Raw genomic sequence first — 27,649 nt, forward strand, 5'->3', positions numbered from 1 at the left:
GTAGTTGTTTAGATTTTTGTGCATAACCCTGGTATGCACAAAAATATAATTTTAAGCCTCAAATGCAAGAACTGGAGATGAAGTCAAGTCTTGACTGTACAGCTCTGGAATAAAAGGCAGAGACCCTTTAAAATGATAAATTTATCTGATTTTACTTTTTATATATGTTTGAGTAAAATGAACATTGTTCTTTTATTCTATGAACTACTGACAACGTGTCTCTGAAACTCCAAGCAAAAATGTTGTATTTATTTGGAGAAAATGAGAAATGGTCAAAATAACAACAGAGATGCTGCGCTTCCAGACCTCAGATAATGCAAAGAAAACAAGTTGATATTCATTTAGAAACAACACTAATGTTTTAACTTAGGATGAGTTCAGAAACCAACATTTGGTGGAATAACCAGGAGGTTTTCAGTGGGGTCCAGTGAAGTGGGCTCTTCATTTTTTTTCCAGAGCTGCTTATGCTGTTAAGTCTTCGTTTTTGCGATTTACATGTAACAAGTCCAGGTCCTCCACGCAAGTCACCGTCTCTGCATCGCATTCAGAGATGAAGAGAACCTCCCACTCTCCGATCCGGTGGAGAAGCCCGGTGTCAGATAGGGCGTTTAAGGCTGCGGCAGTCTGGGAGACGAATGAACTCTGCTGACTTTGGAGACTTCAGTCAGTCAGGCACATGAAAAAAAATAAAATAAAATGTCTGCCCACCGAAGCCCAAGGCCTAGAAATACATCCCACTACAGCCCACTGCCACTGATCACATGAACAGAAGGATATCATCCCCAGGCCAAGGCCACAAGTCAGCAAGCACATGACTACTACTGTCGTTTGGTAGCATGCGAACGCACAGTGGTCCACACAAACACTCATTAGACACACTCGACCCAAACTAAAGATATTGCAAAACACAAAAAACCGTTTTGTGCACAAGCAAGATTTCACATACATACACACATGTGCTAATTGCTCTGAGTAAACATTGATTTATCCAGGTCAAACCACCGGGAGGCAAGAAGAGGCACAATGTTCCATACTGAAACACAGAGAGAAGGGGGCGAGGGAGGGCCTGAGAAGAAATTAAAAATTATATATATAAATATATAAAAATAAACAGCTAAAACAATCATCACTCTGTCCGGCACTTCCAAGATACTTGGGTGTGTTCTGGGTTGATGGGAAGGAGATGGGGGTAATACAGACGCCCCAGGACATGTTCCTTTGTAAAAAAAAAAAGGCAAGAAGCATCAATAGATTGCTTGTTCGCTATAAATGGCTGAGGAGCAAACAAGGCTGAGCACTGAGACGGCTCACAATCACATTTATATGTGTAACAGCAGCAGTGGGCTGCAGCACAAAACCCACTTAAAATTATCTGATGATTGTGTGGTTTGGGATCTTATTTATTTATTTAGTGTAATTCAGACCGGTTACCAAGAAATGCTAAAATGGATCTCACTGGTGTTTGAAATCTGTAAAGATATCCATTTAAATGAAATTTGTGATCTGAAACTAAATCTTTTAGGTGCATAAACTGCATGAAAGTTATGAGATGATGAAAGGCTTACTTATTATTGGTGAGTTGGTTTTAATAGCTATAAAAAAAAACCTCAACTTTTTATATTTACTCAAGCATCTTAGTGTTAAAATATGGTTTATTGTTTTACTCCAATTAAAAGCTGCACACATTTAAAAAAAAAAAAAGAAATTAAGTATAGAGAGATGATTTTGATTACTCAAATCTGTCGTTTTTACTCTTTTCTTTTGGTCCAAATGTTAAATTCCTCCCGACTGTGAGGGATCGACTGTGTGCTGACGGCTGCGTCTGCCAAGGGGACACCGCTGCACAGCTTTTTAAAAACGTATTAAAACTTATTGGACTGGATGTCAAAAGGTGTAAGTTCCAGAGAGCGGATGGTGAAACCATTTTCACCACGTGGATAAATGTTTCTACAAGCCCACAGGAATCACTTTCATCAACTGCGACGAAGCAAATTGTCAAATATATCACACAGTAACACAAAGGAAACATACTAAAAGGAAACTTACTACTCAGCTTTTTAGGCCTTTCTTGGGGTTTTCTTGGGCCAAGGCTTTAAAACATTTACCCAGTTTGAAGATTTTAGTCGGACTTGTATCTCACTGTCCATTTAGATGACTCATTTGAGCCCGAGCTTTAACTTTCTGGGTGCTGATTTTAGATGTTTCAAGAACAATATGCTCTTTCCTCATAATTCCATCTATTGTATAAATTGCACCAGTTCCTCCTGCAGCAAACAGCCCCACAACATGATGCTGCCACCACCATACTTCACAGTTGTGATGCTGTTTCCAGGCTTACAAGCCTCCCCGTTTTCTCTCCAAACGTCATGATGATCGTTACGGAGAAACGGTTCCACTTTGGTTTCATCAGGCCACACGACTCGTCTACAAAAACGAAGATCTTTGCATTTGAAAACTGCAATCTGGCTTTTTTATGTTTCTGTTGAAATAATAACGTCTCTCTTGCCTTTTAGTCCATATCTGTACAGGAAATGTTTGACAGTGGATAATGACACTGCCTTGAACGCCCTCAAGCATCTGGAAACTGTTTGCAAAGATGAACCATATTTGAGCCTCTCCAAAAATGTTCTTCCTGATATCTTGGCTGATTTTTTTTTTTTTTTTACTTTCCCAACGTCTCAAGCAAGACAGCAGTGTGGTCTGGATGTGACTTAAACACACCCGCAGGTGAGCCTCCAATGTACTCAAACCTATCAGAAGTTTCCAAAGCCGTGACATCATCATCCACACTTTCTCTCATCGTTTAAAGAGACAGTAATGATTCTGCGTGCAAACCTTTGGTTTGAAGTGTGTAACCTTAAAGAAAATACATGCCGCCATGTTTCAAAGGCAACAAGAAAAACAATAAATATGCACATCATTTTACGGTAATGTAGGGCACATGATATTCCACTTAAAGCAGTGCAAAATAAAAAACAGTGAAATCCATAAAAGGGATATTTTGGTGTCAGTTAAGAACTTTACCGATCGATATGGCATGAAGGAGTCTCAGACTTTCTAATTGAGGGGGGAAAATGGGACCAAACAAAAGTTGTCTTGGTTACTTGAAAGAATAAATATAAAAGGAATTCTTAAAAACGCTGTTTGGGATCTTGTACTATCCCAGCCTAGAGCAGGCTCATATGATTCCTGAGAGCAAATGCTTCTCATAGTCATGAGTTAGCATGTTTTCCTGGCTGGCAGCAATTTCCCAACAACAAGGCCTATGTGATCGGAGCTATAAATTTGAGGCCAGGAGATCAATATGTTTGTGGTTTTTATGCACGATGCATGTGTTCTATATGTCTGCCATGCCTCGGCCAGGCTAGAAAAACTACTTTCTTGTGACTGCTGCTTATTGCTCCCATCCCACGCAGACAGATCAATGGCCGTATCTGTTTCAGTGATGGCGTTTTAATCTGGATATGACGCTGGCCTGTCAAACAAAAAGCTCGTGGGGAGCACAAACGAGGCGAGCTCCGCGGAGAACCTGAAACAAGACACCAGCCTTGAGGACACGCGGCGGCCGGGGAGGAAAATATCTTTCGCAACAGATATGTCCGAACCTTGAGCTGCTCCTGGACCCGATCTCCCAGAGGAGCGCTGGATGGAGACCACATCGACGGCAACAGGGGCGTCGGGTTTCACGAAGGAGACTGATGTTACATATCAAACAAACCAAAGAGATTGCTAATCCAATTGTCTCACACTCACTCTCACAGCCAAATATATCAAAATCAGATTCCCTCTCACTCTCGCAAAGTAAAACCTAACGCAATCCAATTTTCCTCAATCTCTTCTGCGACTTATGATCTGGCAAGGCCTCGCTGAGTCTTTCCAAATTGCTAAAGATATCTTGATTTGTCGTGGTAAATCCTATCACCTGTCAGTGTGGTTCTCAGAGCATATAATCAATCTCTCATAGGTTTGTAGTTTGTTTACCACAACATGTATTATTTTTGCCAAAGTGCTGGAACAACTGTCACCGCCAAAATGGCGGCACGAAGCAAGATACGTACGTTTGACGACAGTGCCTGACCTCTGAAATGCTCTCCTCCAACCATGGTGACATGCAGCTCTGAGACCACTTAAATTTATCAGTTTCTCTGATTTTACTTTTTATAGGTTTATGTTTGAGTAAAATGAACATTGTTTTTTTTTTTATTGTTCTCTGAACTACTGACAACATGTCTGAAATTCTTGTATTTATTTGCAGAAATTGAGAAATGGTGACAATAACGAAAAAGGTGCAGTGCTTTCAGACATCAAAATAATGCAAATAAATATTCATTCATGTTCATTTAGAAACAACAATACTGTTGTTTTAACTCAAGAAGAGTTCAGAAATCAATATTTGGTGAAAGAACCTTCGAGGTTTTCAGCGGGGTTCAGTGAAACAGACTCTTAACTTTTTCCAGAGCTGCGTTTCTTTGGATAAGCTCCCTAATCTGGTTGACAACTTCATCTGCCGGTTAAAAGAAAGGAGCACTAGTGGTAGAGAAGTAGGATCATCCAAAAGTCATTTGCATCGCTACATATTGCTGCGACATATTAACGTGCAGTTGTGCACAAGGTATGTCTGACATGCGTTGACAGAGATTATTGTGCTGCAGGGCTATAAAAGTTCTGAGAAGCTCTCTGAATTTCCATGGGAAATAAAGAAAACAGTGTGAAGCGCATCAGCAGCTTAATAAATAAACAAATGTTGACAGTTAATAATACGCGTCTTTGTGCCGTCTCCCTCTCAGAGATGTGTTAGAGCACATTGGTCAGATTAGGATACGCTGTTCAGCGGATCTTCTTAGTCTCGATACACCCGACTGTTTGTTTTTTTTATTGTTTTGTTTGTTTGGCATATGTGGAAACAGTAATGCACAGCGAGGCTGGAAGAGATTACCTTAATTATTTGGATCCAGCTCACCGTGTACTTTTTAAAAATGTCTTATATCTAACACAAGTAACTAGAGAGGACTCTGAGCTTGAATGTCTTAAGGTATGAAATAAAACACACACATACTTTTGTCCACATGTTTAGGAAGAAAATAAAGTGTTTTCTTCCTGTATTCAATACAGGAAGAAAGCTTCTTGTTGGATCAATCCTATAAATTGCTCAACCAATAAGTAAAGAAAACCCATAAAGTGCAAAGATTTATTTCCAGAAGCCTCGCAGATCATTACACTGACAGGACTTGCACTGTATTTAGTGCTGCTCATTGGGAAAGTTTCCAGTTAAATAAGCAGAGTTGGGTAGGAACGAGCTACATTTACTCGAGTAAATTGTACTTTTAGAAAAATTTTATTACACTGTACTTTTTACTTTTACCAGATTAAAATTTCTGGATTCTCTAACCAGTGCGAGTAACTTCACTAAATCAAGAACAAGCTTGTTTTCTTGACCTGCAGTTTTTGGTAAAGTGTCATGAGTTTTATATTGAAACAAAATGACTTGCAAAAATGTTCATTTTGCCTGATTTTGTTACTTTGTAATTATATTCTATGAATTATTTTCATTTTGGTCCTTAAAATACCAACATGTTAAGTAACATTGTATTTTGGGCCATCTGACAATGTAATTTTTAATTATTATAGTCTTTTTACCAAATACTGTTTACTCTTGAATAATTTCTTGGACAGCTACCTTTTTACTTTTGCTTGTGCAAAAATACAGTATGTTGAAGAAGTTTTATTCTTGAAACCAATTTTTCGGCTCCTCTCCCCACCTCTGCGAGGTTTGAAGTAAATGTGAACATCTCAGCTGTGATGTATCTGACAATAACAAACATCAAACAGACGAGTTCTGAAAGCACATTCATCAGAAATGTATTAAACATGATGTGGTGAAATGTTGTGGCCTCCAATTAGACAAAAGAAGAAGTTTGAAGAACTAAAAAGAAAGCGTTGATAGTCTCCAAAACACAAGCCTCAGTTGTATTTGGAAGAAAATTGGATGTGGCGCTAGAAATAACCAAAATAGAGACAATTTGAATCAGCTTGTTTCCTGGAACATGGATGGCTATTAAGCACAGTCCACAAATTGTTAAAAAAAAAAGGGTGGAGGTCAGAGCTATTCCAGGATCTTAGTCTCACCCACTGCTATTTTAAAACCAGTTTTAATGAGAGTTTGGGGTCACTGACCTCTTGGAACGTCTAATTGTGTCAAATGTTCGACTTCTGCGGGATTTAAAGTGAAGTTGAGGATTTTGGATGTGGTGATTCGTCTTCATTACTCCATGTATCATATGCTGGCGACACACCAGTACCACCAGCAGCAAAGCAAACCATTTGCATCACACTAGTCCTACTTTTGATGGCCTCCACATAAGCCTGGCTTCAGTGTGCTGAAATCCCTCCAAATTTTTCTTGCTTGACCATAAAACTTTTCTCTAGGCAATTAGCTGCTGAAATTTTATTTTATTTCTTTTTGTTGTTGCACCATCTCTGTCCATGGCAGTGGAAGTACTGCACGGTGGAGAGTAACACTGTCAGAAACTTCCAGTTTCCAATCGGCTTGAGTTGTTCCCAGGTTGTTCCTAAACATCCTGTCCGATTCCTTTTTATATCTGGGAGGCAGTTTGGGTCAGAGGTTGAGATGCAAATATGTGTTTAGGACAGAACAATGATCCAGAATACAGATAAAAACTGGTTTTGGAAAGCATAAAGTGGACAAAACATTTAGCTTTTATAATGGCTCTTATCTTGATTAAAGATTGATTGATCTGACTCGGTTGGACATCCATTGGTGATATGTCTATTTCTAATGACTGCACATAATTTTCTGTCATTGACTTGTACAGTATATTCTTATTATTACTGTTAAGCTTGTTTTCTAAATTTTTATCTTTTAACATTTCAAGAACTGAACCGTTAAACGTGTTGCCACTGTTACAACTAAATGTCCACTTTGTGGGGCAATAAAGTCCTTTTCTATTTCATTCTATTTATTGACTCTGATTAAAATTTTCTCTCTGTGCAATGAAATACCACCAATTTCAATAAACTCTGGTATTTATGATCAGACGATTTGTGAAATATCCAGTCAGATCTCGCTGGTGACTCCAAAAATAAAACGTGGTTCCACTGCAACTTCCTTAGGGATATTTTTTTTCCCAAATTCAAGAGCGGACATATGTAAAATAAATCTACTCTAAATTCAAAACTTACATTTTGTTTCTGTTTGGAAAAATTACCTGAAACAAATTACCATAAATACAGTGGCTGTTTTTACATTTCGTTTTAATACGCTCTTCGCTGTGAGTTACGATTGCTGAGGCGAACGTTGAAACCAAAACAAATTAACTCCGATTCTGACGCTCACAGAGGTGCTTTTATGCTAAAAGTGAAGCCAGTTTGTAATAACAAATCCCACTTATGTTTAGAAAACGCACCTGCTCGTGTTTTTCTGAAATAAATCTGGAGGAATTAGAAGGCTTTATTTGACCAGGTATGTGAGAAGGAGATTGTTTGCGCATTTAATACCTTTAAATGTGCTGGAAAAGCTTCAGTTATTTTATTGCTTTATGTTCACCAGAACACTTTGCATGCAGGTCTCGTATTAGGCAAAGTTCAGTGAATGCCACATTTGTTATCTTTATGGGGTGAGGAGAGACTCCTACCCCTCCCCATACCCACATCCACACCCACACTCCTCCCCACTATGCATACCGCAAAGAGGAAAAAAAAACAAAAACACAAAGCTTTCTCTGTGGTTAATCTGGACATGGTTATCTGTTTGCAAATAAAGAAAAAAAACATCAGAATATTCTCCTGACATTTATTGAAATAATGTTGGGTGTTATGACATTTATTTCTTCCCTTTTCATGCACATGCTGATAAAGTTCAGACCAGGTGTCCTTTGAACAGCCTGTAATTGGACGCCAGATGTGAAGATTTTTGTTGCTTTCTTAGCCCATCTGTAGATTCTTCTTATGAAAACATGAAAGGAAAAACCTGATCTTTCTTTTTTCTCATCTGCTTTGTTCAGGTGCAACTCTGCTTAAAATACAGCCCTAAGGTACATCTCTATTGAATATTATTACTTGTTTATCCAGCCTTGGCTGATTTGTTACTTGTTTTTCAGAGTTCCACCTGTTGCTTGGAGGAAGTATTTATGCTTTAGAGCGCACTACATGTTTCAATTTCAGGACTACCAGAGAGTTTAATCAAAAAGAAAACTTGGCAAAAACAACCCAGCAAGAGCAAATAAACAGGACAATTAAACAAAATGTTTATATGATGAAAATCCAAGAAAGGTTAGAAAAATAACCAGAGGTTATAAGATACTTATGCCAGCAAACAGTGAGAAGCTGTATGATTAGCTGGTTTTTGGTGTCCAACTTACATCTTCACAATCCTCCTTCATCCGCATTACAGCACAAAGGTCAAAACTAAGAGACTGCTCAATGAATGGGGACCTCTGATGTAGGCTGGCTTCATCTCTGCATTGTGTCTGCCAACATCCCCTTTCTCGCCAAACGCCCGAGTAAGCATTATCTGTACACTGTCTCCCTCTAGTGGAGGAAGCACGTAACAACAAGATCTGCTTTCTCGGGGTCTGAAAAATGCATCGGAAATATTACAATTTCCACAGATGAGGAGTTTACTCCACAAAGCTAATTGCAGTGAAAGAATGGTGATCTTTGTGTTGAAGTTTGTTGCAAAGGCAACCTTGACGTGCAGATAAAATGCAATTTCCTCTGCTTTCATTCACTGGAGAGATAAGGGGAACAAACTTATTCCACATAAGTGCTGTTTTGTTACGTTGGAAAATTTCTCTTTTTACGTTTTGATAAAGTTGTTGATAGAAAATTTTGATGTTGTTTTTATAGGACAAATATCTTATTACATTTATCTGAAACTTGTATTTTGTGTTTTAATTGCATAAATCATAAATAAACATAGTGAGCTTATAAAACATGAGTTATAATTAAACGGATTATGATTTTTATATAGGGGCTGCACAGTGGAACAGTTGGTAGAGCTGTTGTCTTGCATCAAGAAGGTTGTGGGTTCAATTCCTGGCCCAGGGTCTTTCTGCATGGAGTTGCATGTTCTCTCAATGCATGGTGGGTTCTCTCTGGGTACTCCAGTTAATTGGTTTCTCTAAATTCTCCCTAGGTGTGTGTGTGTGCATGGTTGTTTGTCCTGTCAGTCTCTGTGTTGCCCTGCGACAGCCTGGTGCCCTGTCCAGGTGACCCCATCTCTTGCCCAGAACGTTAGCTGGAGAGGCACCAGCACCTCCTGACCCCACTAAAGGACAAGAGTGTACAGAAAATGGATGGATGATTTTTATAGAGAAAGTATAAGGTAAAATCCCAGTCACAAGTTTACAAACAATCTTCAGTGACATGAATGTAAATATGATCAATTTAATGGAACATTTTAAATTGGTGCATGTAGTCCTTCTTTTCTGGGATCCACAATAACAATAGACTTTGAGAAATATTTAATTTAGATGTAAAAAAAAAATAATACAGTAATAACGCTGTAGGTTATTTAGTTGTTTTAATCAAATATTATTGTCACACAGACGACGCCATGTTTATGCTACAATGCATTATGGATAAAAGACCTACGCTATAGTTCCGACGTCGCTAGCTCCGTCCAGCTAAAACGTTAAGACTTTTCAAATTGAACTGGGACCAGTTGAAATTGATGGGAATGTAGAAATCACAAGAGGTACTGAAGACGAAGAAGACCAAACAGAGGAAGAGGACAAAGAGCTGAAGAAGCTGGTGTTTTGCTGCTGCTGCCGCCTTTAGTTTTATAACTTAAACAAAGAATGACACGTGCCTCAGTGTGAGCCGCTAAGTAGTTCTGCAGCTCCAGCGGCAGCGGATTAGGCGCTCTTTGGATAAAGACAGTTGTTAGCTTGTGAAGCTAAAACCAAATGCCGTTAGATCCTCCATTAGTTTTGCTTATACAAATGACTCAAAGTCTTCTGGAGAGAAATGTTGAGAGCACAAATAGATGCTTCAGTAGATGTGTTGGGCTCTCGCCTGCGCTCTTTTTTTCATGTGGGAAGCGATGCAGTCTCACCTAGCTATCTTTTTTTTCTTTCTTTTTTTTTAATCACAGACAACAGCGACACAGTGTGGCAATTATCTGAAATTACACCAGTCAAACACAATATGATAAGACAACTCGGGTAAAGTTAGCCTTGCTGTGTTTACTCTGTAGATCCCAGTACAGATCAACACAGCTGGTGACAAAATGGCGACCTCCATAGATGAAAAATATAGTAAAAGATGTACATTTTTGGAAGTAATAATGAGTTTTGACTCATAGACAGCAATTTTTAAGTTAATATGAAAGTTACAACATATTTAGGCCAACATGTTCAACTGATCATGGATCTCTTAGATAAATTATCCAAAGTACAGAAAGTCTGTGTCTCTCATGCAGTATGTGTTAGTGTTTAATATTTTAAGAAAACACTAATAAGAAAGAGGGCTTATCTGTTTCTGCTCTACTCCAGAATTTATGTAGCATTGGTGAATCAAAATATGAAACTCCTGCATAAAAATGAGCCCCATTCATCTTCCCAATGAATTCCTATTTTTCTAGCATAGAATGTCTTTGAGAATAAAAAATAAACCACCCACTTTTATCTGTTTCCGAAATGCCTCATTTTTCGTTTTCCCGTATCAGACGTATTAATAATGGAGACAAATGGAACCTGGCGTTTGTTTACATTATAAATCATTTATTGAAATATAAATCATCTGAATGTACATGATGTCAAATAATGAAACAGTATTAAAAGGTCATACTGGGTGTGATAATCTTTGACTACAGATAGAGTACCATCATCAACACATCACTCACAGACACTCACATCCACACTGCTTTATACAGCTGAGGCAAAGGAAGAATACAGTATTTTAGGCTCCGCTTACATATTCATCTGCAACACATTAGACACATGGGACGAAAAAAAGCAAAGTGCAACAATGATTGTAGTTTATATCACAGTCAACGGGATGAGGCAGAGGTACAGTAAAGCGAGAAGATGGCGGTGGGGTAACACATGTAACAGATGTACCACAATACGTTGAATTCAATAGTAATGTCTCATTAGGGCTAGCTAGAAGCTCCTGGAGGTCAAAATGGCAAAGACAGTTGAAACACGACATGATAAAAGGTCTTTGGCAGGTATTATGTTTGATTAAATACTACCTTGACTTTGATTCATTTCATTTTATAGCTCCCAGGGATGTAGATGCTAAAAGCCTTCTGCTTGGACTTCAGTCCATCTCTTTAAAAGTGTCAATTGCTGTTTTTCAAGCTGTCTTCTAACAAAGCATGGGCTGGTATCAATATCAAAGGCTAAAATTTCCCATCATACAATTCCTCCAACTTAAAGTCCCTCTTCCAGTGATGTGATCAAAGTGTTCTTCAGCTGTGGAGCATTAACTAACGCCTCCCACCTGCTGCTGCACACTGCCGGTCAGCAGGCTGAAGGAAGGGTAGTTCACTTTCCTACACCTTTAGAAGTATTTCACTTTGTTTGCAGTTAAAATTTTTAAACTGGTCTTGCTTTATAAAAGAAAACGAAAAGAAAATGCTGTTCTGTCCAATAAAGCCACAATTAAATTTGTCATGATTATTATCTTCTTTTTTTTTGCATAAGTCTATGAATCAAATTAACAAAAAAATGTTTTAGATAAATATTATAACTTCAATCATCAATATGCAATTCAATTTTTGAAGCGATATTAATTATTTTAAAGAAATCCCATTGTAACATGCCATATGTTTCAATTAAGAAATTTCGTGCGAGTACCCTGGAATCTCAAACCAGCCCACGATTTGTTCTAATCCACACGTTTCACTGAGATGTCCCCATGGTGTTCTGTAGACCTAACAGATGTATTTTATACAAACAGTGTCTTCATAGTAGCAGATACGGATGCAGAAGCTTATTTTTTTTGTACTCGCATACAATACTTGAGTATTACCCCCAGTAATTCTCTCTTATAAAACAACTCTGGAGCTATTTACATTACAATCACACTTCATTTGGAAAAAAAACAACAAAAATAAACAAAAAACAGGCCCACATGTCAAATATGAGCTAGGTCTTTATCTGGAATAAAGCTGAAGATCTTTTTTGTGTGTGTGTGTCTGTGTGTGTGTGTGTGTGTGTGTGTGTGGGTGTGTGTGTGTGTGTGTGTGTGTGTGTGTGTGTGTGTGTGTGTGTGTGTGTGTGTGTGTGTTTGGGACAGAAACGGAGAGGCTATGCAAAGACTAATGCAACTCAAAAGCTCTTCTCGCATCCACTCAGACAGCTACGATCCGTTGCTAACTATTGGTTTCACAACAATACATGTTCTTATACTGATGACGTAAAAAAATAAATTTGAACTACTGCACATACTTAGCTATTTGAGAACATTATATAGTCACAGAGAGAGAGGGGGAAAAAAAGACGCACTCAGTCCAAACGTTGTGCTTTATCTCAAAGTATTGCTACTGATTGTGCCAGCATCAGGTGCTTCCCTTGTAACAGTTCCTACTTCTTCATAATACAGTTCCTGGTATTGGAGTCGTATAGTAACAATAGTGCATTTGTAGTGGTATGTTGTAGGAGTTATGCAAAGTTTCTGACCAACACGTTCGATTTGTTCCTTCTTGCTTAAACTGCAGGTAAAAGAATGCCCAACACAATAAAGCTTTTCAAATGGAAGATGTTTTTTTTTTCTGATTTTGATCTGGATAGGTCCAACACCAAGACTCGCTCCCTCTTGGAATCCGTTCTTTCAGTCACTCTTTCTTTATTGCTCATCCCCATCTCCGTTGCCAAAACAAAAGAAAGAGTCGTCGTCCACGGAGTAGGGATGGGCGTACCTTACGTCACCTCGGACTCTCCGAGACTGCGAAGTGGTTTTGTTCTGTCCTTGCGGAAGGAGTGTCATGGCCAGAGTCTTTGGCTGATTTACAGGTCCCACTCTAGTGTCCCATTGTCCTTGCAGCTCTGCCTCGTGCCACTCCTGCTGAGGCTGGGCAGCTGTCACAGAAAGCTGTCCTCGACCAGGTCGCTACAGTCCAGACACATCTCGTCCAACAGCGTGATGTCCTCCAGGGTCTCGCCCTCGCGCTTAGCGTAGGTGGAGCTACTTGAGCCAGTCTCAATGGCGCTCTCCTCAGACGTTTGAGAGCTACACAGGGAGAGAATAACACATCGTTGTTAGTTTTTTTTTTTTGTTTGTTTTTTTTTGTCACAGAACTACAGCAAAACTATTTTTATTTAAAGTGACCTAATTTTGGCCCGTTCTTCTTTCTAACACACGTCAAGCTCAGATTAGATGGAAAGCCTCTGTTGACCGGGATCATTCAACCGATTATTGAAAATTATTTAGTAATAATTGGATTTAAGGTGTAGACTTTCACAGGACTGTTAATAAACATTATGATGAATTGATCCAAACCACTGGATTGTAATTCAGGATGTGGCCCGTTTACACAAACCTGCTCTTCAGTTAAAAAGTAACGTTTTTGTTGTGATCCGTTGGCGTCGTGTACGTACACACAACAGCAGTGACCGGAGTCTCTCACGCTGACACTTTTTGAAACCAGGTCTCAGAGTGAAACTGCATGCATATAGTGGCCTGACATGTCATCTACAGCTGACTCTCTGTGTCTTGATGGTGTTGTCTTTTTCCCCAATTGATTTTTCCCCAACCAATTTCCAAAAATACTGTCGGTTTGCAGGTAGCAGTAGCTGCGTTTCCATTACAAATCTGACCAAAACTGTGTTGATATTCCGCTGAGGTCCAGAAAACACAATTTTGCAATTGTATCAATTAAATAAAATACGCAATTAAAATCGCACGTGAATAAGTTTGTTTAGGTGATAAATCCTTAAAAAGCATGCAGCGCCGTCATCCTCCCAACTACTTCCTGTCGTCTTCTTCATGGTTTGCGCCTCTGGCAACATCCAGTAGTTGATCATGTGACTTGTGTGATGCTAAAACCGTCTTCAACTTTTCATTGAAAAATAAATTTGCATGTTTCTAACAAGCAAATTCATTTTCAAACTGTCAAATTGTGCAATTATGTGGTCAATGGAAACGCATTGTTCAGAGGTTTTCTTCATTGATTACCCAAAGCTCAGTTCATTCAAACCGTTTCCATGTTTTGCTTGGCCTTCTGGGATTTTTTAAAATAAGTACTGTCCTCTGGCCACTTTTCCATAAAAACCATGTTTATGGGATGTCATATTGCCTGTTGGTGATTGTCTAAAATGAGCTTTGGATCTCAGGGTTATTGGACTTTTCTATAACAGACCAACATGTTGCTATAAAGTCAGAAAATGTGAAAAAGTTCACAAGATAAGAGTCATTTCGCAATGCACTGCATTTGCAGATAACAAAATAATGACTGCATACCTGTGTCTGTTCCTCTTTCCGTAGTCATCATCAGATATAGGGTCCAGGTCAGGGAGTGGGATGATGTAGCCGCTGTCGGAGCTCAACCGCTGCTCGTCGAAGCCACTTTCCCTGTCCTTTAGCTTCCCCTGGTTCTTGTAGGGAATGTCGACGTAGTCCGCGTCCGTCTCGATGCAGACTCGGGTAACGGCGGGATGGTCGCTCTTCAAAAAATCGTGGTTCACCTTCTCATAGTGCTGCATAAGAGAACAGCATGTGGATTTAAGAAGCTGCTCTAAAATAGACACTTGTTAAACGTCTCGTGCTGCAAAGATTAAATGCGGATGGAACGTAGTCATCGGGGTGTGCAGACGTCAACAGAAAATACGTCTCTGTAGAGAGAGAAGGATTGGTGTGTGAGGATTTTGTCATCAGCTGGATGGTGTGACCCGAGCTGGAAATCACAAACATCCCCGCCAAACCAAACGTGCAAAAGGCCTGGTTGCTCCTGAACTGGTGGCCATTAAAACTGGGAGTAGGACAGGGGCAAAGCTGTTCTGACGCACAATATGTGGCGTGGAAGTCTAATTAAGGCTGGGTGGTGGAGGCGAGAACCGAGGCTGTGTCATTACCCAGACTGAGGCCAGCCACTATGACCATCCAGCTGCAGCATTAAGGCTCTAATCACTTTTACACAGATGGAGGGAGAGAGCCTCCAGGAACCCTCCCAGTGCTCTCACAGAGGATGTGGACTGGCCTTTAAACTACCCAGCAGCTTTAACAGGGGGAGGGGAGAAAGGACTCTGAACTTGTATTTTGCTCAGCAAATAGTTGGCGACAAGACCAGTAAAACGACCCAAGAATGAAAACAACTAAGACGGGGGGGCGGAACGTGTCGGTCAGTAATGAGTGGTGGTAAAACATGCGAAGCAGGTGTTCCAGACACAGAGAGCAACTGAGACGGGAAGAGATGGGAACGCTCACCCTCTTGTAGCTGGAGGGCAGCAGAGACGCCACATTTTCACTCAGACCCATGAAGGAAGGCCTCTTTTCCGGCTCTGTGTTCCAGCACTTCATCATCATCTCGTACCTGAAAAAGGTGCACACAACATTGCTGAAAAAGGACGGCGCAACCCAAGCCTTGCAATTTCAGTCATTGGCACACTAGAGCTCTCAGAAATGACGTCGTTTGGCGTGACGTCGGGGAGGTTTCGACAGATACGGCATTGCCTACAACGTGAGGTCACGTACACGTCTTGCGGCGCGTGCTCAGGTTTTGACATCCTATATCCGCTCTTGATCTTGTTGTAGAAGCTGGAGTCCACCACCATCCCCGGGTACGGAGTGCCACCTTCACACAAAGAGACGGTTATTTATGACTGAGAGCCGGCTGCTGTCGTCAAGTAGCTTTTTCTCACTTTATTGCACGTAGTAAAACTTTGATCGATGCGGGTCATATATAGCGCCTTAAAATAACTCCTCTTTATCTGCAGGAACACAATCTAAGGTAAATATTCTCTGACACTGAGCTTTGTAGCTCTTCATTTTTATTTTTTAACCTTCCTTGGCAACCTGCTCACTCTTCAGATTGGCAAAATAAACTTCAGTTTGTGTCCAGTTGTTTTGTTTTTTTTTTTTATTCTGTTTTGTCAAAGTTGAAATTATCCTGACCTTCTTAGTTGCTCCTCTGACTGGAGATATGAGTATTATTTTCTTGATGCAATTTCATGATTAATGAATGATCAGCATACATTGGCTTGAAATGAAAATGTTTTCTTGTCCTTATTTTTTTATTTATTTTTTTTTTGTGGAGTAACCAGACGTTGCATTCTTTGTCATATCGTATTTATAACCAGGGAAAACATTAATAGTTTATCCCAGTTCTGCGTAGCACAAGAGGATCCTGGAGCAGCTTGTTTAACAATAACTTTTTAATGTCTGATTAGCAAACCATGAAAATTGGATACAAAATGTAAGCACATATTCAAAAGCATTGAATTTACCAATATTTTACAGAAGTAATGTTAAGTGTGCCAAATATGGGCCACTGAAATATTCATTTTCTAGCTTACTTAATGTAGCTGAATCATAGGTGCTAATTTTCTTAAAACAAAACCTGCAAACGTTTTTTTGCAAGTGCCAATAAACGTGTAGAGTGCTTTAAACGTCTGTGCAAATAAGTAATAAAGGCAATATTTCTACAACGAAGAGCTCTTTGTTAATTAAAAACATTTTTTTAAGTAGGTTATGTTAAAAGATCATAAACTTTTACTTTATTACAAGCAGTTGCTAACTCAGTGACTTATTTTTTTAGTGTGAATCCACATCACACTAAAAGCGAAGGTTGAACCGAAGCTAACAGCTAGTCTTAGAGGGACCAACACTGCTATAAACTCAAATTCATCATGACGGTTTATACAAATTATTTTTACATTTTTTTTACTAGCTTTTCAGCTGTCATTGAGTTTCTATTGTGCAGTTTTTACACAGAAGCTGATAAATGTTTAATGGAAAATAGAGGTAGGTTTTGCACCAACAATAATCCCTCTGTGTGAATCATGAACACATGGACTAAGTGTCGGAAAAGTCAATAAAAGTGTTTACTACCATATTATTTCTCTCTACATCGTATTACTTTCCTATTCCGTTTTCACTGCGTTTCAGAACGGACAACACCTTCTACCTCCAGCTGCTTTGTAAATGTGCTCCACCTTCTTCTTTAACAAACACCCAATGAAAATGCGATGATGGTTTAATGCTTTGTAGGCAACTGTCACAAATTCATCTCAAGCCACCGCATCGACGCTCTACTGACACACGTTGATGCCAATTCAACACACACACAGGATTATGTTTGATTTACTTTGTCACTATCAGAATTGGTCAGAAATATGCCTAATTTAGCTCATTTACATACTGAATACATGAATGTACATTGATTGTTTTTGCTTAACCCTTGTGCGTGCGAGGACTGAGGCAAATGACACAAGTTTTACGTGTGTGGGGTCGGTTGGACCCCATTTGTAGACACAAGGGTTAACTTAAAATGTCTACTTAATTTAAAATAATAATATGAACGTGTTTGTTTTTTTTTTTTTGTTTTTTTTATTTTATTAGGTTGGATTCGTTTTAAAACGGTAAAAGTCCACTTTGGTATTTACCTACTAGCTAGCATGTAGATTCAGCCTCAAAGATCATCTACTTTGAACACTTAAAAAAACACCAAGGAAGTTATTTTATTTTTTTCCCCGCAAGTAAGGTTTTTCTATAATTCTCCACCATCCTTTTTAATATCTCAGTGAAAACCATTTGTATCATTAATGTCTTATGGCTAATATTGAGTGGCAGCCAGATTTTTTTAAGGAGTCATTTAAAAAATACACCCGGCTTTGGGGATTTGTACGCGGGTGTTCAATATGAACCACACTGAAGCACCTTTTCATATTTATCACTACATCAACTAATTTATGAATTTATGAACTGAAGTCGTTTTAAAAACGTACCCAGGGTGAATATTTCCCAGAGCAGGATGCCATATGACCAAACGTCGCTAAGACTGGTGTACAGGTTGTCGAAAATACTTTCCGGGGCCATCCACTTCACCGGCAAAAAGGTCTATTATGAAAGAGATGTAATGAAAGGAATTAGTATCATTAAACTGCTGCATGGCTTAGCTAGAAGCTCATGTCTGAGCTGACACTCACGCTTCCTTTGGAGACGTAGTTGTTGTCATGCATGATGTCTCTGGCCAGCCCAAAGTCACAGATCTTAACAATCTTGCCCTGAGAGAGAAGGACGTTCCTGGCTGCAAGGTCCCGATGCACGCACTGTCAAAAACAGAAGTCGATTAGCAGCGTGAAGGAGTCGCTGTCATCCGTTTGCTCCAGCACATTCGGCTCCCACAGCCGCAGACTATTCCTGTGTCGCTCTTTCAGCCAAGGTCATTTTTAATACTGTTTCATTTTGCTTTATGAAGCATAAACGTCGCGTAAACAGGCTGGTTGGTAGAGATGGCCATGACCACTGGGATATTTAGGGATAATAACTATGAAGTTGGATGAATAGTTTCTGGCTGCAGCGCGGCTCGGCCTGGTAATTCTAGCTCTAGCTTCGCTGCTGCTATATTCGGCGTCTGGCCTCTCTCCTGAGCGGCTTCGGCAACCTTTATGGGCCTGCTTATCATACGCCTCCCTGGGCACTTCGTCTTATGGAGCATAAAGCAAAATCTGCAAAATTCCGTTTATAGCCTCGGGAATCAGAGCACCGGCTTTCTTCAGACGTACGTTTTTGGACGCGAGAAACTCCATCCCTTTGGCCACCTGGTAGGTGAAGCTGAGCAGGTCGGTGGTCGTGAGGCCTTCGCTCATGTCGTCTGACAGCAGGTTGTCGGATTCTGGTCGGGAAAAACACACCATCAGGGAACCCGTGAGTAAATGTTCAGTCGTAAATATAGCCGACTTTTCTTAGACCTGGCTTTTAATGGCAGCCTCAAACTGGGCATTATTATGTGTGCGCTACAATTATCTTCTCCGGGTAATTACAGGCCACTGCCAGGCCTAAATTCTGACAAGGGTGTACCCCGTTTAACCAACAATGACTCAAACACAACACCAAGGCCCAGCGAGCGAGAGCCAATAACTCTGAGGACAGAAAGAGACAGAGAGAGAGAGAGAGACAGAGTGGAGCTGCGTACACACCGCCTGAGTCTTTCTGCGAAGGAGGGTGGTCGTAGTTAGATCCCTGGATGTCAGAGTACTTGGAGGTTGTGCTCATCTCCAGCATGGGCACATACTGGGTGTTGTCCGCCTGCTTCATGTCCATGTAGTCTCCTTTACACTCGAAGGACAGGATCACGTAACTGGGAGCAAAGACGAGAGAGGAAGAGATGCTGATGGCAGCGAACTGAGAGAATGTTGATTTGTGTAACAAAAAAATATATATTTTTATGTGTTTTTTTTTACCATTTATTATGCTAAAGCTAAATTTCGTGTGATAAATGTCACCAAAAATGTTTTGCATGGAAGTTGTTGTTTTTTTCTCATTAATCTTTGCTAAATACTTCAAGCTCAGTCAGACTGGGTGGAGAGCATCTGTGAACATCGGTTTGTTTCCAGAGATGCTGGATCATTTTAAGCAATAAAATAGTTTTGATGTAAGCCATTAGGTTGTAGCTCTGATTCCACGCTCTGCATGTCTTCCTGCTGGAAGGCGAACCTCCACTGCAGCCTCTTCTAACATGTTTTCTACCGTGATTTATCTCCCTTCAACTCTTTTCAGCTTCCCTACCCCTGCCTAGCGTGATGAAGTCATCTCTGGTGTGGTCATTGGTTATTTTGATGCCAGCTGTTTTCCATGTAGTCAAAAAGTTCTGTTTTATTTCATTTCACTAATGAAATAAAACATGTTTGTTTTAACCAAAAGAACCTACATGGCTGCAAACAGGAGTTCTTATTCCTTTCTCATTGCCGCCTACCTTATTCCTAAAAAAAAAAAAGATGTTTGGAAGGCGTAGCCAACAAGTAAGAGTACCTTTCTAGCTCCTGGGAGGCTCTTGGATGCTTTTCTGATAAATGCTATGCATGGTGGATGACGACATCTTGGTAGTCGTACAAAAACCTTTCCATTTTACGATGAGGGATTGGAGGACTGTTTCAGACTTCTTCAAAACTTTATCACTGACCTGTCTGCTGTGTTCTTTGCTTTTTATTGCAGTCTCTTATCTTATGTTCTCAAACAGTACTTTATTCAAAGAACAGGAGGAGTTTTAATAAGATTAATTATTGCACAGGTGATCAATTTCTGGCCTCCTGAAGGCAACCAGTTGTATTGGATTTTATTTAGGTGAGTCGGAGTTAAAGATCCGGCATACAAATGTCACTGGAAGACACACTTTTCATATTGTTGATTGTAAAAAAAAAAAAAAATTCTTTTTTCTTCCTCTTCACAATTATTCTGTTCTTTGCGTTTCTTAGTCGCATAAAATCCTGATGAAATACCTTGACTTTGTGGTTGTGCTATGACATAAATGAGGAAAAGTTTAAGGAACTAAAAGAACTAATAGATGCTACAACTGGGCTGAGGCGAACGTAACGGCCAGGATTAAATCATTTTATGGGTGTTTTGAGGCGTGGCCACTGTGAGTCATCCATCAGCACAAGATGCCCCTTAAAAAGGGGAGGACAGGCTGATGTTTCACTGAACGTTTGCACAGATACAGTTAACAGGTAGCTGAGCAGCAATGGCATTATAGGCTGAAACATAAAACCACTGGAAGGTTTGATCTGATTAGGGGAAGATGCCGGACAGCATCCTCCACCGCTGAGAAAATGGTGATTGTGTTACCGCTTAGGACTTTTTCACGTGGTTTTGTGTCTTCTCCCAATGTTAATTTTTGCAACCAACAATTAAAACAAGATTACAAGTCTTGTTTTAGACTCAGATTAAAACAAGATCGTTTGAGAGAAGAAAAAGCACACTGGACTGCTCTGGCCGCCGTACCTCCTGCTGTTCTCGTCCGCAGGGTTGATCCCAAAGATATCCAGCTCCTTCTTGTTTTTCTCCGGACTCAGGCTGAGGAAGCTCTCCCTGTTTTTGTGCAGATAGTTGACCAGGTCGCCGTGGAAGCAGTACTCGGTGATAATGTAGATAGGGCCTGGGAACAGCACGGAAGATAAAGGCGTGCACCGGCGTCAGTCTGCAGGCTAATCTTATCAGAGCCTCATAAAGGCTAAAAGCACAGCCAGGAGAGCAAGCCTCTACTTTCCCATAAAAAGCCTATTAAAATAGCACGCCCACCAAAAGCTGTCAGTCCGCTGCGGCTGTTAGGCACTGTAAATGTCTCCTACGGTCTAATTCGAGTGTGTGTCTCTGTGTGTGCGTGTGAACGAGGCAATAATCGTGCGTGTCTCTGTAAAGTGGCAACTAAATCACATGAAAGAAGCGACAACGGCAGTAACACACTGCTACACAGCCCGTCTTTGAGCGAACATGTCTGCTGTTCTTGCGTGTGCTTTTATCACCTGACTTGGTGCACGCTCCCAGGAGGTTTACGATGTTGAGATGAGGTCCGAGGTGAGTCATGATCTTCAGCTCAGACATCAGAGCCTGCTTCTCACTGGAGCGAGCCGTGGCTGGAAGAAGGTGCAGCAGCCATGACTATCACACGACCCAGTCGGCGCACAGACGACTCATCAAATCATGCACCAGCTATCTCTTTGATCAGAATAATTTCCTTACTCTTATCTTTGTTCGCTTGGGAGACTCTTGCTGTCCCCACTCAATCCTGTTTTTGAGGGTGTTGCTATGGCTACATCTTTTCAGCAATTTGTTGTGAGAGCGGTGTGGACAATAGTAAAATCCAAACATGTCACCGTTTCAGAAGAAGACTTTGAACTAACATAACAGAACGGCGTTGGTTTAATTTGACAGATTGGTGCTACTGACAGACACACTGTCAATAAATAAAATGTTTTCTGAATGATCACAACAACTGGAAACGTATTGACAACAATTTTGGTGCAAGAAAACTTGAGTACTTACTGGTGTTTTTTTTTTAAATTAAAATAAAAAGCAAAGAGCTGTGAAACTTCTGTAAAATCTTCAGTGTATCACTGTAAATATTTGCTTTTGATCTGTTTATATGAAAACACAAAATTCTAAACAACAATAATAATTCTTTAAAAAATCAACATCACCTTCAGTGCTGGTATATTGTGAATAAGTAAATGAAAGGCATCTAGACTGCTAACAGGTTATTTTCACAATCCCTTGCAAAAGTGGCCACACCAGTTAAACTTTTTCCACAAACCCAAGTTTTATTGTTGGGATTTAATGTGCGAGATCAACAGCAAGTAGAGCAAAAATGGTAACCAGAAAGGTTTTGAAAGCCATGCTTTACCTTCCATTTTTAGTAAATGTACTGCTTTGTCTTCTGCTGTTTATCACATATAATCCCAGTAAAATTGTTTGGGGTGGTGAGACCGAGGCTAAATTATAAGCAATAAGTATACACTGTTCCCTAGGTGACCACTGAGGACAAATGAACATATTGGATTTACGGCTAAAGGACTATGTATGAGTGAAGCCTTTTGCAAATTACATTAAATAGTAAACTATAGTCTTCATCCCCATTAAACCAAACAAAACTACGAAGAAAGAACTGTGAAAATGTTTTGAAAAATTAAATGTTCAACTTGTGAACATTTCAGTTTTACCAGTTTAGAAAACACAAAGCACAATATTATTACTTGTGTAAATTTAAGACACTATTAGTAGTTCACACTTTTACAAGCACACCCTTTCACCACAGGCCTTGAGAACAAAGCCAATGAAGCTATTTGTAGGTCATGTTTATCACCAATGGCTCAAACAACAGCTTTTAAACTGCTTAAATTGCAGTCAGCGATGCTTATGCTGACTTTGTAAACATGCTTCACCTCATTGCCTGAAAACCTATAATTTACTCGAAGAAGCAGACGAAGAGACCAAACTGGTCAACTAGCTCATGCTATTTGCGACTAAACAGTGGCTTCTAGTGGCACGGGTGAGCTGTCTTTTGGATTAAAACTTCTTGTAGACTTACGTTTCAGCATTTTCACTGCCACCTTCATAACAGGCTGAGAGCGGCTGAGTCCGTAAGCAGTGCCCTCAACCACCTTCCCGAAGGCTCCAGAGCCCAGGATCCGGCCTGAGGATTACAGGAAGGCACACGGGTCAGTCATCCGGGGCGAAACGAGACACAGACGATCTGCTTTATCATCTGTGACTCTTGTAGTGGTTGCATTTCCCCTTGATCTATGGGTCAGACTGAATGGCAGCTGTCAGAAAATCACTCAACCCGAGCTATCTTATCACAGCCCGAACTTCAAAGGCAGAGTGAGATTCACGAGTTGCAACATCTCCACAGGGAACTATAGGGCTCCAGAACATCATAAAGACATTTGGCTCACCAAGCACAAGTCTATCTCGGGGAAACTCCCATCTGGAGTCGTAGGGAAGCTGCATGGGATCCACATAGATGTACTCGTGACCGTCTGGACTCACAGACTCTATGACCCTCCAGCGGATCTCGTACCGTGGTTTCTGGAAGGCAGAGGACGTAAAAAGTCACGGTTTTCCCGTTTTAACAAGCAGAGCAGTAAAACCAAATGCACTATATTTAAATCTGGTGTTTCTCGGTCTGATTTGTAACCTCACATGAATGCTTGAAATATGGAAATGAGTGACAGAATGGAGTGAAACTGTGCAGTACGATGTTGACAGTACCTGCTTCCAGATAACAACCAAGACAATGAGTGAGATGATGACAATGACCAGGAGCACCAGCACAGCAGCAGCTACCGTCAGCTCAGGGTGAGGGCCTGTTTGTAGGGAAAGCCAGGGATGGCATTATGTTACATTCTGAACACTCTTCATCACATGTATGGTTGATATGAAATACATCATGTGTTTCAATGGAAATTTCCCTTTAAGGTGCCGTTTCAAACCACAAGGTGTGTTGACAACTAGCTCCTAAAGGGTGTTACACCAAATGGTCTAAAATCTGTGGTTTCCATGAATTATCTCCCACAAATCACCCTAACTGTCCTTTCTCACAGACCAGTAAATGTAGTCTTCCAGCTACTGCACCTCTGACAAGACTTCACATTGTTCATTAGCAGGCTCATTGCAACTGCAAAGAACATCTAAAGTCAGATTAAAGTCAAGCAGTTGACTGGTAGGTGTGTTCTTACCATTGGACACCAATTTGATCTCCCTGCTGACAGCTCCTATTTCATTCTTGGCAAGGCATCGCACAGCCAGAGTGCTTTTCAGATGGCCAAACATGACCTGACTCTCCAGGTTGCTCTCCTCATCAAAGTGGGACTCCATGGTGATCTCTGTAGAGTTGGTGGGTAGAGGCGCCCAAAAAGACGAGTCATTGGCGCATCTTGAAGGGAGTGAGATAAGAATATGTAAATTGAACCAGTTATGGCTATAGAACATATTTTTTAAAATAAAAATAAAAAGACAAACATATACTCATTTTCAGAGTAAATAGTGGATCTTACTGTTTGATGTTCTTGCATATGAACCACTCCACAACAGGAGTAGGCTGCCCCCTGGTAATGCACACCGCAGATTGTCCTGTGGCGGAACCATGGTGGATGTCCATGAGGTCCACAATGACTGCAGGCACTGCAACGTTGTGAACAATACAAGGTTTGAGTCAATCACAGTAGGCAGGCCTTCACAGTGGCTAAGTGCTGGTATCATCAATTTCCAATTGATTTAGTAAGATGAAGTCTTCCTCCTGACCTTTAACCACCAGGTTTAAGCTGACTTCATGGCTCTGGTTTCCATTCTCCACCCGCAGGGTGTAGTTCCCGCTGTCCTCCTCCCTGACCCGGATCAGGGTGAGAATACTTCTGTAGCTGTGCAAAATAAAAACAACAGAATGTGAGCTCAAAACCACAAAAGTTCAAAATAGCACCAGACATTTTGTGGTGGCTCTTCATTTGCCCTCAGAGGAGCAGTGACAGAGACTAACCTTGTCTCACTGGTCTGCTTCAAACTGGTGGAGATCTCAGCAGTCAGGTCACTGAGCAGGACGCCGTCCTTGAGCCAAGTAACATGGGCATCAGGAAAGGAGGAAATTGTGGCAATGAACTCCCGGACGTCATCCAGCTCAGCAGATTCGTGGTCCCGAAACTCCGGCTTGATGGACAAAAACTCTCCGGCTGTTGGAAAAGTGGTCATCGGCAATGTTCATAACGACTTCGGAAAATGACCTGATGAAATACTGCAACAAAATATTCACCGCAAGTAAATACTGAAGACTCATACCAAACACTTGAATAGCTATTTCTTTTGTCTGGGTGTCTCTAGACTCTACGGCGGTAATGGAACAGGAGTAGATGCCGCTGTCTTTGGTTGAGGCTTGTGGGATTGTCAAGGTGTACAGGATCCGACCTTCGTTCTTATTTTCCCGTACAGTTTTGGTACCCCGATTAGCCTGTCACACCAAAAAGGATCATCATATACCTTTACGTCAGTCCTATCTTACAACTAAAACACGTAAAAATGATTGGAAAACTCATTGGACTTCACAGATTGCCTTGTGATCTCACCGGTTTGCCAGGGTATTTCCAGTTGTCTTCCAGTAAATAAGGTCCTTGAGCCAGACAGTTGACAGTTATTGTCTCTCCAACCAGCAAAGCAGTTCTTTTGGCAGACAGCTCAACGTGCAAGACATCTGAAATGGAGCAATTGATACCAGTAAAAGCCTTGTGAGGGATCAGAGAGCCATTGAGCATTTGGGTCACAGTTTAGTTAAAATAGATATGATTCACAAGTCTCAAAAACACGCACCTATGGATTCATAGACGATGTATTGCTCACTGGTGTGCTCCACTCCATTGACGATGGCCTTGCAGACATAAGTTCCAGGGGGAAATATTCCCAAAGCACCCTTTTTACTGTCATAATCACTAGGTATGGTTTGGTTGGTGTCAACATTCACCAGTGTCACAGTAGCTCTGGGATCAGATACCCTGCAGGGAATCTCGATTTCATTTTGATCAACCGGCACATGGTTAATGTAATTTGGCACGAACACAGAGTCGGGATCTGGGTTGGGGTAAAATATGTCTATTAAGCCAAAGAAAAATGTCAAATACCAAAAATACATAAGCAAATGTACGCTCCGTACCCAGTACGTAGATGTAAATACTGCTGCTCTTGGTTTCCTCTGCGATGTGGTCATTGTAGAGGCAAACGTAGTAACCGGTGTGCATCGGTGTCGCTTCGTCAACAGCGATGGTGGTGACGAAAAGGCCACTGTTGTCCTCCTGCGATTGCTCCAGCATGTCGTACGGAGTTTCCCACATCAGCTTCGTACCTCCACGACACGTCAGTGTGAACGGTGTGTGGAGAGGGACGACAACCTCATCCTCGTCCGGTAGCAGAATAGGGGGGGAGGATGGTCTGATGTTAAGTCTAGTGGAACCTGAAACGGGACGTGTTAAGAGTTTCGGTCATAATTTATGAATCGTTACCCACTTATGCATGTGTCTAGCATTTATTTTTCCAATCTGTTTGTTTTACCCGTCACTTGGAGGATAAATGAGAAGTGAGCGCTGCGAGAGCCACTTATGGCTGTGATTGTGTAATTTCCGCTGTCTTTCTCCATAGGTTGCCGGAACGTAACGATGCTCTGATACCTGTGTGAAGAACATCGGAGCTGATCAGACGTTCTTTCAAGAATTTCTGACAAATATTAATTATTTATTACATTTGAGCTTTTCACATGTTGTTATAATACAACCAGAATCACCAACAAACAGAAACATCAAAATAATGCAGTGCATAGTTGTGAAGGGAAAGGCTGCCTAGTTTTGATTTAGTATTTTTGTACAAAATAAATCTTTGATGAGCGCCCCATTCCACTCATCCCCTTCCCAATTATAAAAATCCTGGTCTAATACATATAAGACCAGGATTGAAGTCTGTGGTTTTTAGGAGGCAAAATGTGAGAATAATTCAAGGATTTCAGTCATAACTCATGTGTTCCTGTACACTTTGTTCAAGAAAAACAAACTTTGAGCTCACCGATTTCCTTCCATGTGGCTAGTTTTGGAAGAAATGTAATAGTTCTCTGACAGCGCTTGGCCGTCTTTCATCCATGACACTTTCGGGGCCGGGTATGCATTAATATAGATGGTGTACTGAGTCTCTGCCAGAATGCCAACAGACTCCGTCTGTAGAATCCCTCTGTGGTCCAGGATGACAAAGGAGTTTCCCTCTTCAACAACAATAAAGGAAGAAGATTAGTAAATAATGATGATGATTGATTTACAAAAAATGTCTAAAGACACAGAGTAAGCATGAAAAATACGGTGTCAGAGCAGTAAAACGGGACAGGAAAGGCTGGAGTGAAACGAGGGCCTGACACACATCTGCTGAAACCATCCCATAAAATACACTGGCTGATGGTAAAAACAGAGCTCAGGCTTTAATGTTGCATAGAAGAAAATGACTTCCACACAGATCTAAGCACGCCACGCGCACATATGTGAAACATACTAATTCACCTGATGATAAGGATATCAAATATTTATTAGGGACTCTAAGTCATCACATCGAGCACGCGGCGTTACACTCCAGCTAGAGCCCTGTTCAAAAATACTTGGTGAATGTTTCTGACCGGGGGGGGGGGGGGGGTTTCCCAAAAAAAAAACACCCCCCCCCGCCCCCCCCGGCTTTG

General features: G+C 40.7%; 1 protein-coding gene across 2 annotated transcripts in view; it reads right to left on the reverse strand.

The window, feature by feature from the left end:
- Nucleotides 1–12,729: 12,729 nt before the first annotated feature.
- Nucleotides 12,730–27,649, reverse strand: part of pdgfra (platelet-derived growth factor receptor, alpha polypeptide) — a 25,121-nt gene continuing 10,201 nt past the window's right edge. For both annotated transcript variants that reach the window (XM_015058440.1, XM_015058449.1), the window contains exons 7-29: nucleotides 26,995–27,187; nucleotides 26,491–26,606; nucleotides 26,096–26,392; nucleotides 25,756–26,013; nucleotides 25,515–25,639; nucleotides 25,231–25,399; nucleotides 24,935–25,124; nucleotides 24,703–24,818; nucleotides 24,456–24,582; nucleotides 24,138–24,334; nucleotides 23,671–23,765; nucleotides 23,355–23,487; nucleotides 22,988–23,092; nucleotides 21,426–21,536; nucleotides 20,905–21,058; nucleotides 19,104–19,264; nucleotides 18,690–18,799; nucleotides 18,111–18,233; nucleotides 17,910–18,021; nucleotides 15,658–15,757; nucleotides 15,391–15,496; nucleotides 14,428–14,663; nucleotides 12,730–13,197 (exon numbers count right to left, since the gene is read on the reverse strand). In XM_015058440.1, coding sequence (XP_014913926.1) covers nucleotides 13,050–13,197; nucleotides 14,428–14,663; nucleotides 15,391–15,496; nucleotides 15,658–15,757; nucleotides 17,910–18,021; nucleotides 18,111–18,233; nucleotides 18,690–18,799; nucleotides 19,104–19,264; nucleotides 20,905–21,058; nucleotides 21,426–21,536; nucleotides 22,988–23,092; nucleotides 23,355–23,487; nucleotides 23,671–23,765; nucleotides 24,138–24,334; nucleotides 24,456–24,582; nucleotides 24,703–24,818; nucleotides 24,935–25,124; nucleotides 25,231–25,399; nucleotides 25,515–25,639; nucleotides 25,756–26,013; nucleotides 26,096–26,392; nucleotides 26,491–26,606; nucleotides 26,995–27,187 — 3,482 coding nt within the window. In that variant the 3' untranslated portion in view covers nucleotides 12,730–13,049. The remainder of the gene's footprint in view (nucleotides 13,198–14,427; nucleotides 14,664–15,390; nucleotides 15,497–15,657; nucleotides 15,758–17,909; nucleotides 18,022–18,110; nucleotides 18,234–18,689; nucleotides 18,800–19,103; nucleotides 19,265–20,904; nucleotides 21,059–21,425; nucleotides 21,537–22,987; nucleotides 23,093–23,354; nucleotides 23,488–23,670; nucleotides 23,766–24,137; nucleotides 24,335–24,455; nucleotides 24,583–24,702; nucleotides 24,819–24,934; nucleotides 25,125–25,230; nucleotides 25,400–25,514; nucleotides 25,640–25,755; nucleotides 26,014–26,095; nucleotides 26,393–26,490; nucleotides 26,607–26,994; nucleotides 27,188–27,649) is intronic.

Source organism: Poecilia latipinna, unplaced genomic scaffold (assembly GCF_001443285.1).
Source record: "Poecilia latipinna isolate Pla-1442-1.1 unplaced genomic scaffold, P_latipinna-1.0 Scaffold63, whole genome shotgun sequence".
Classification (NCBI taxonomy): domain Eukaryota; kingdom Metazoa; phylum Chordata; class Actinopteri; order Cyprinodontiformes; family Poeciliidae; genus Poecilia; species Poecilia latipinna.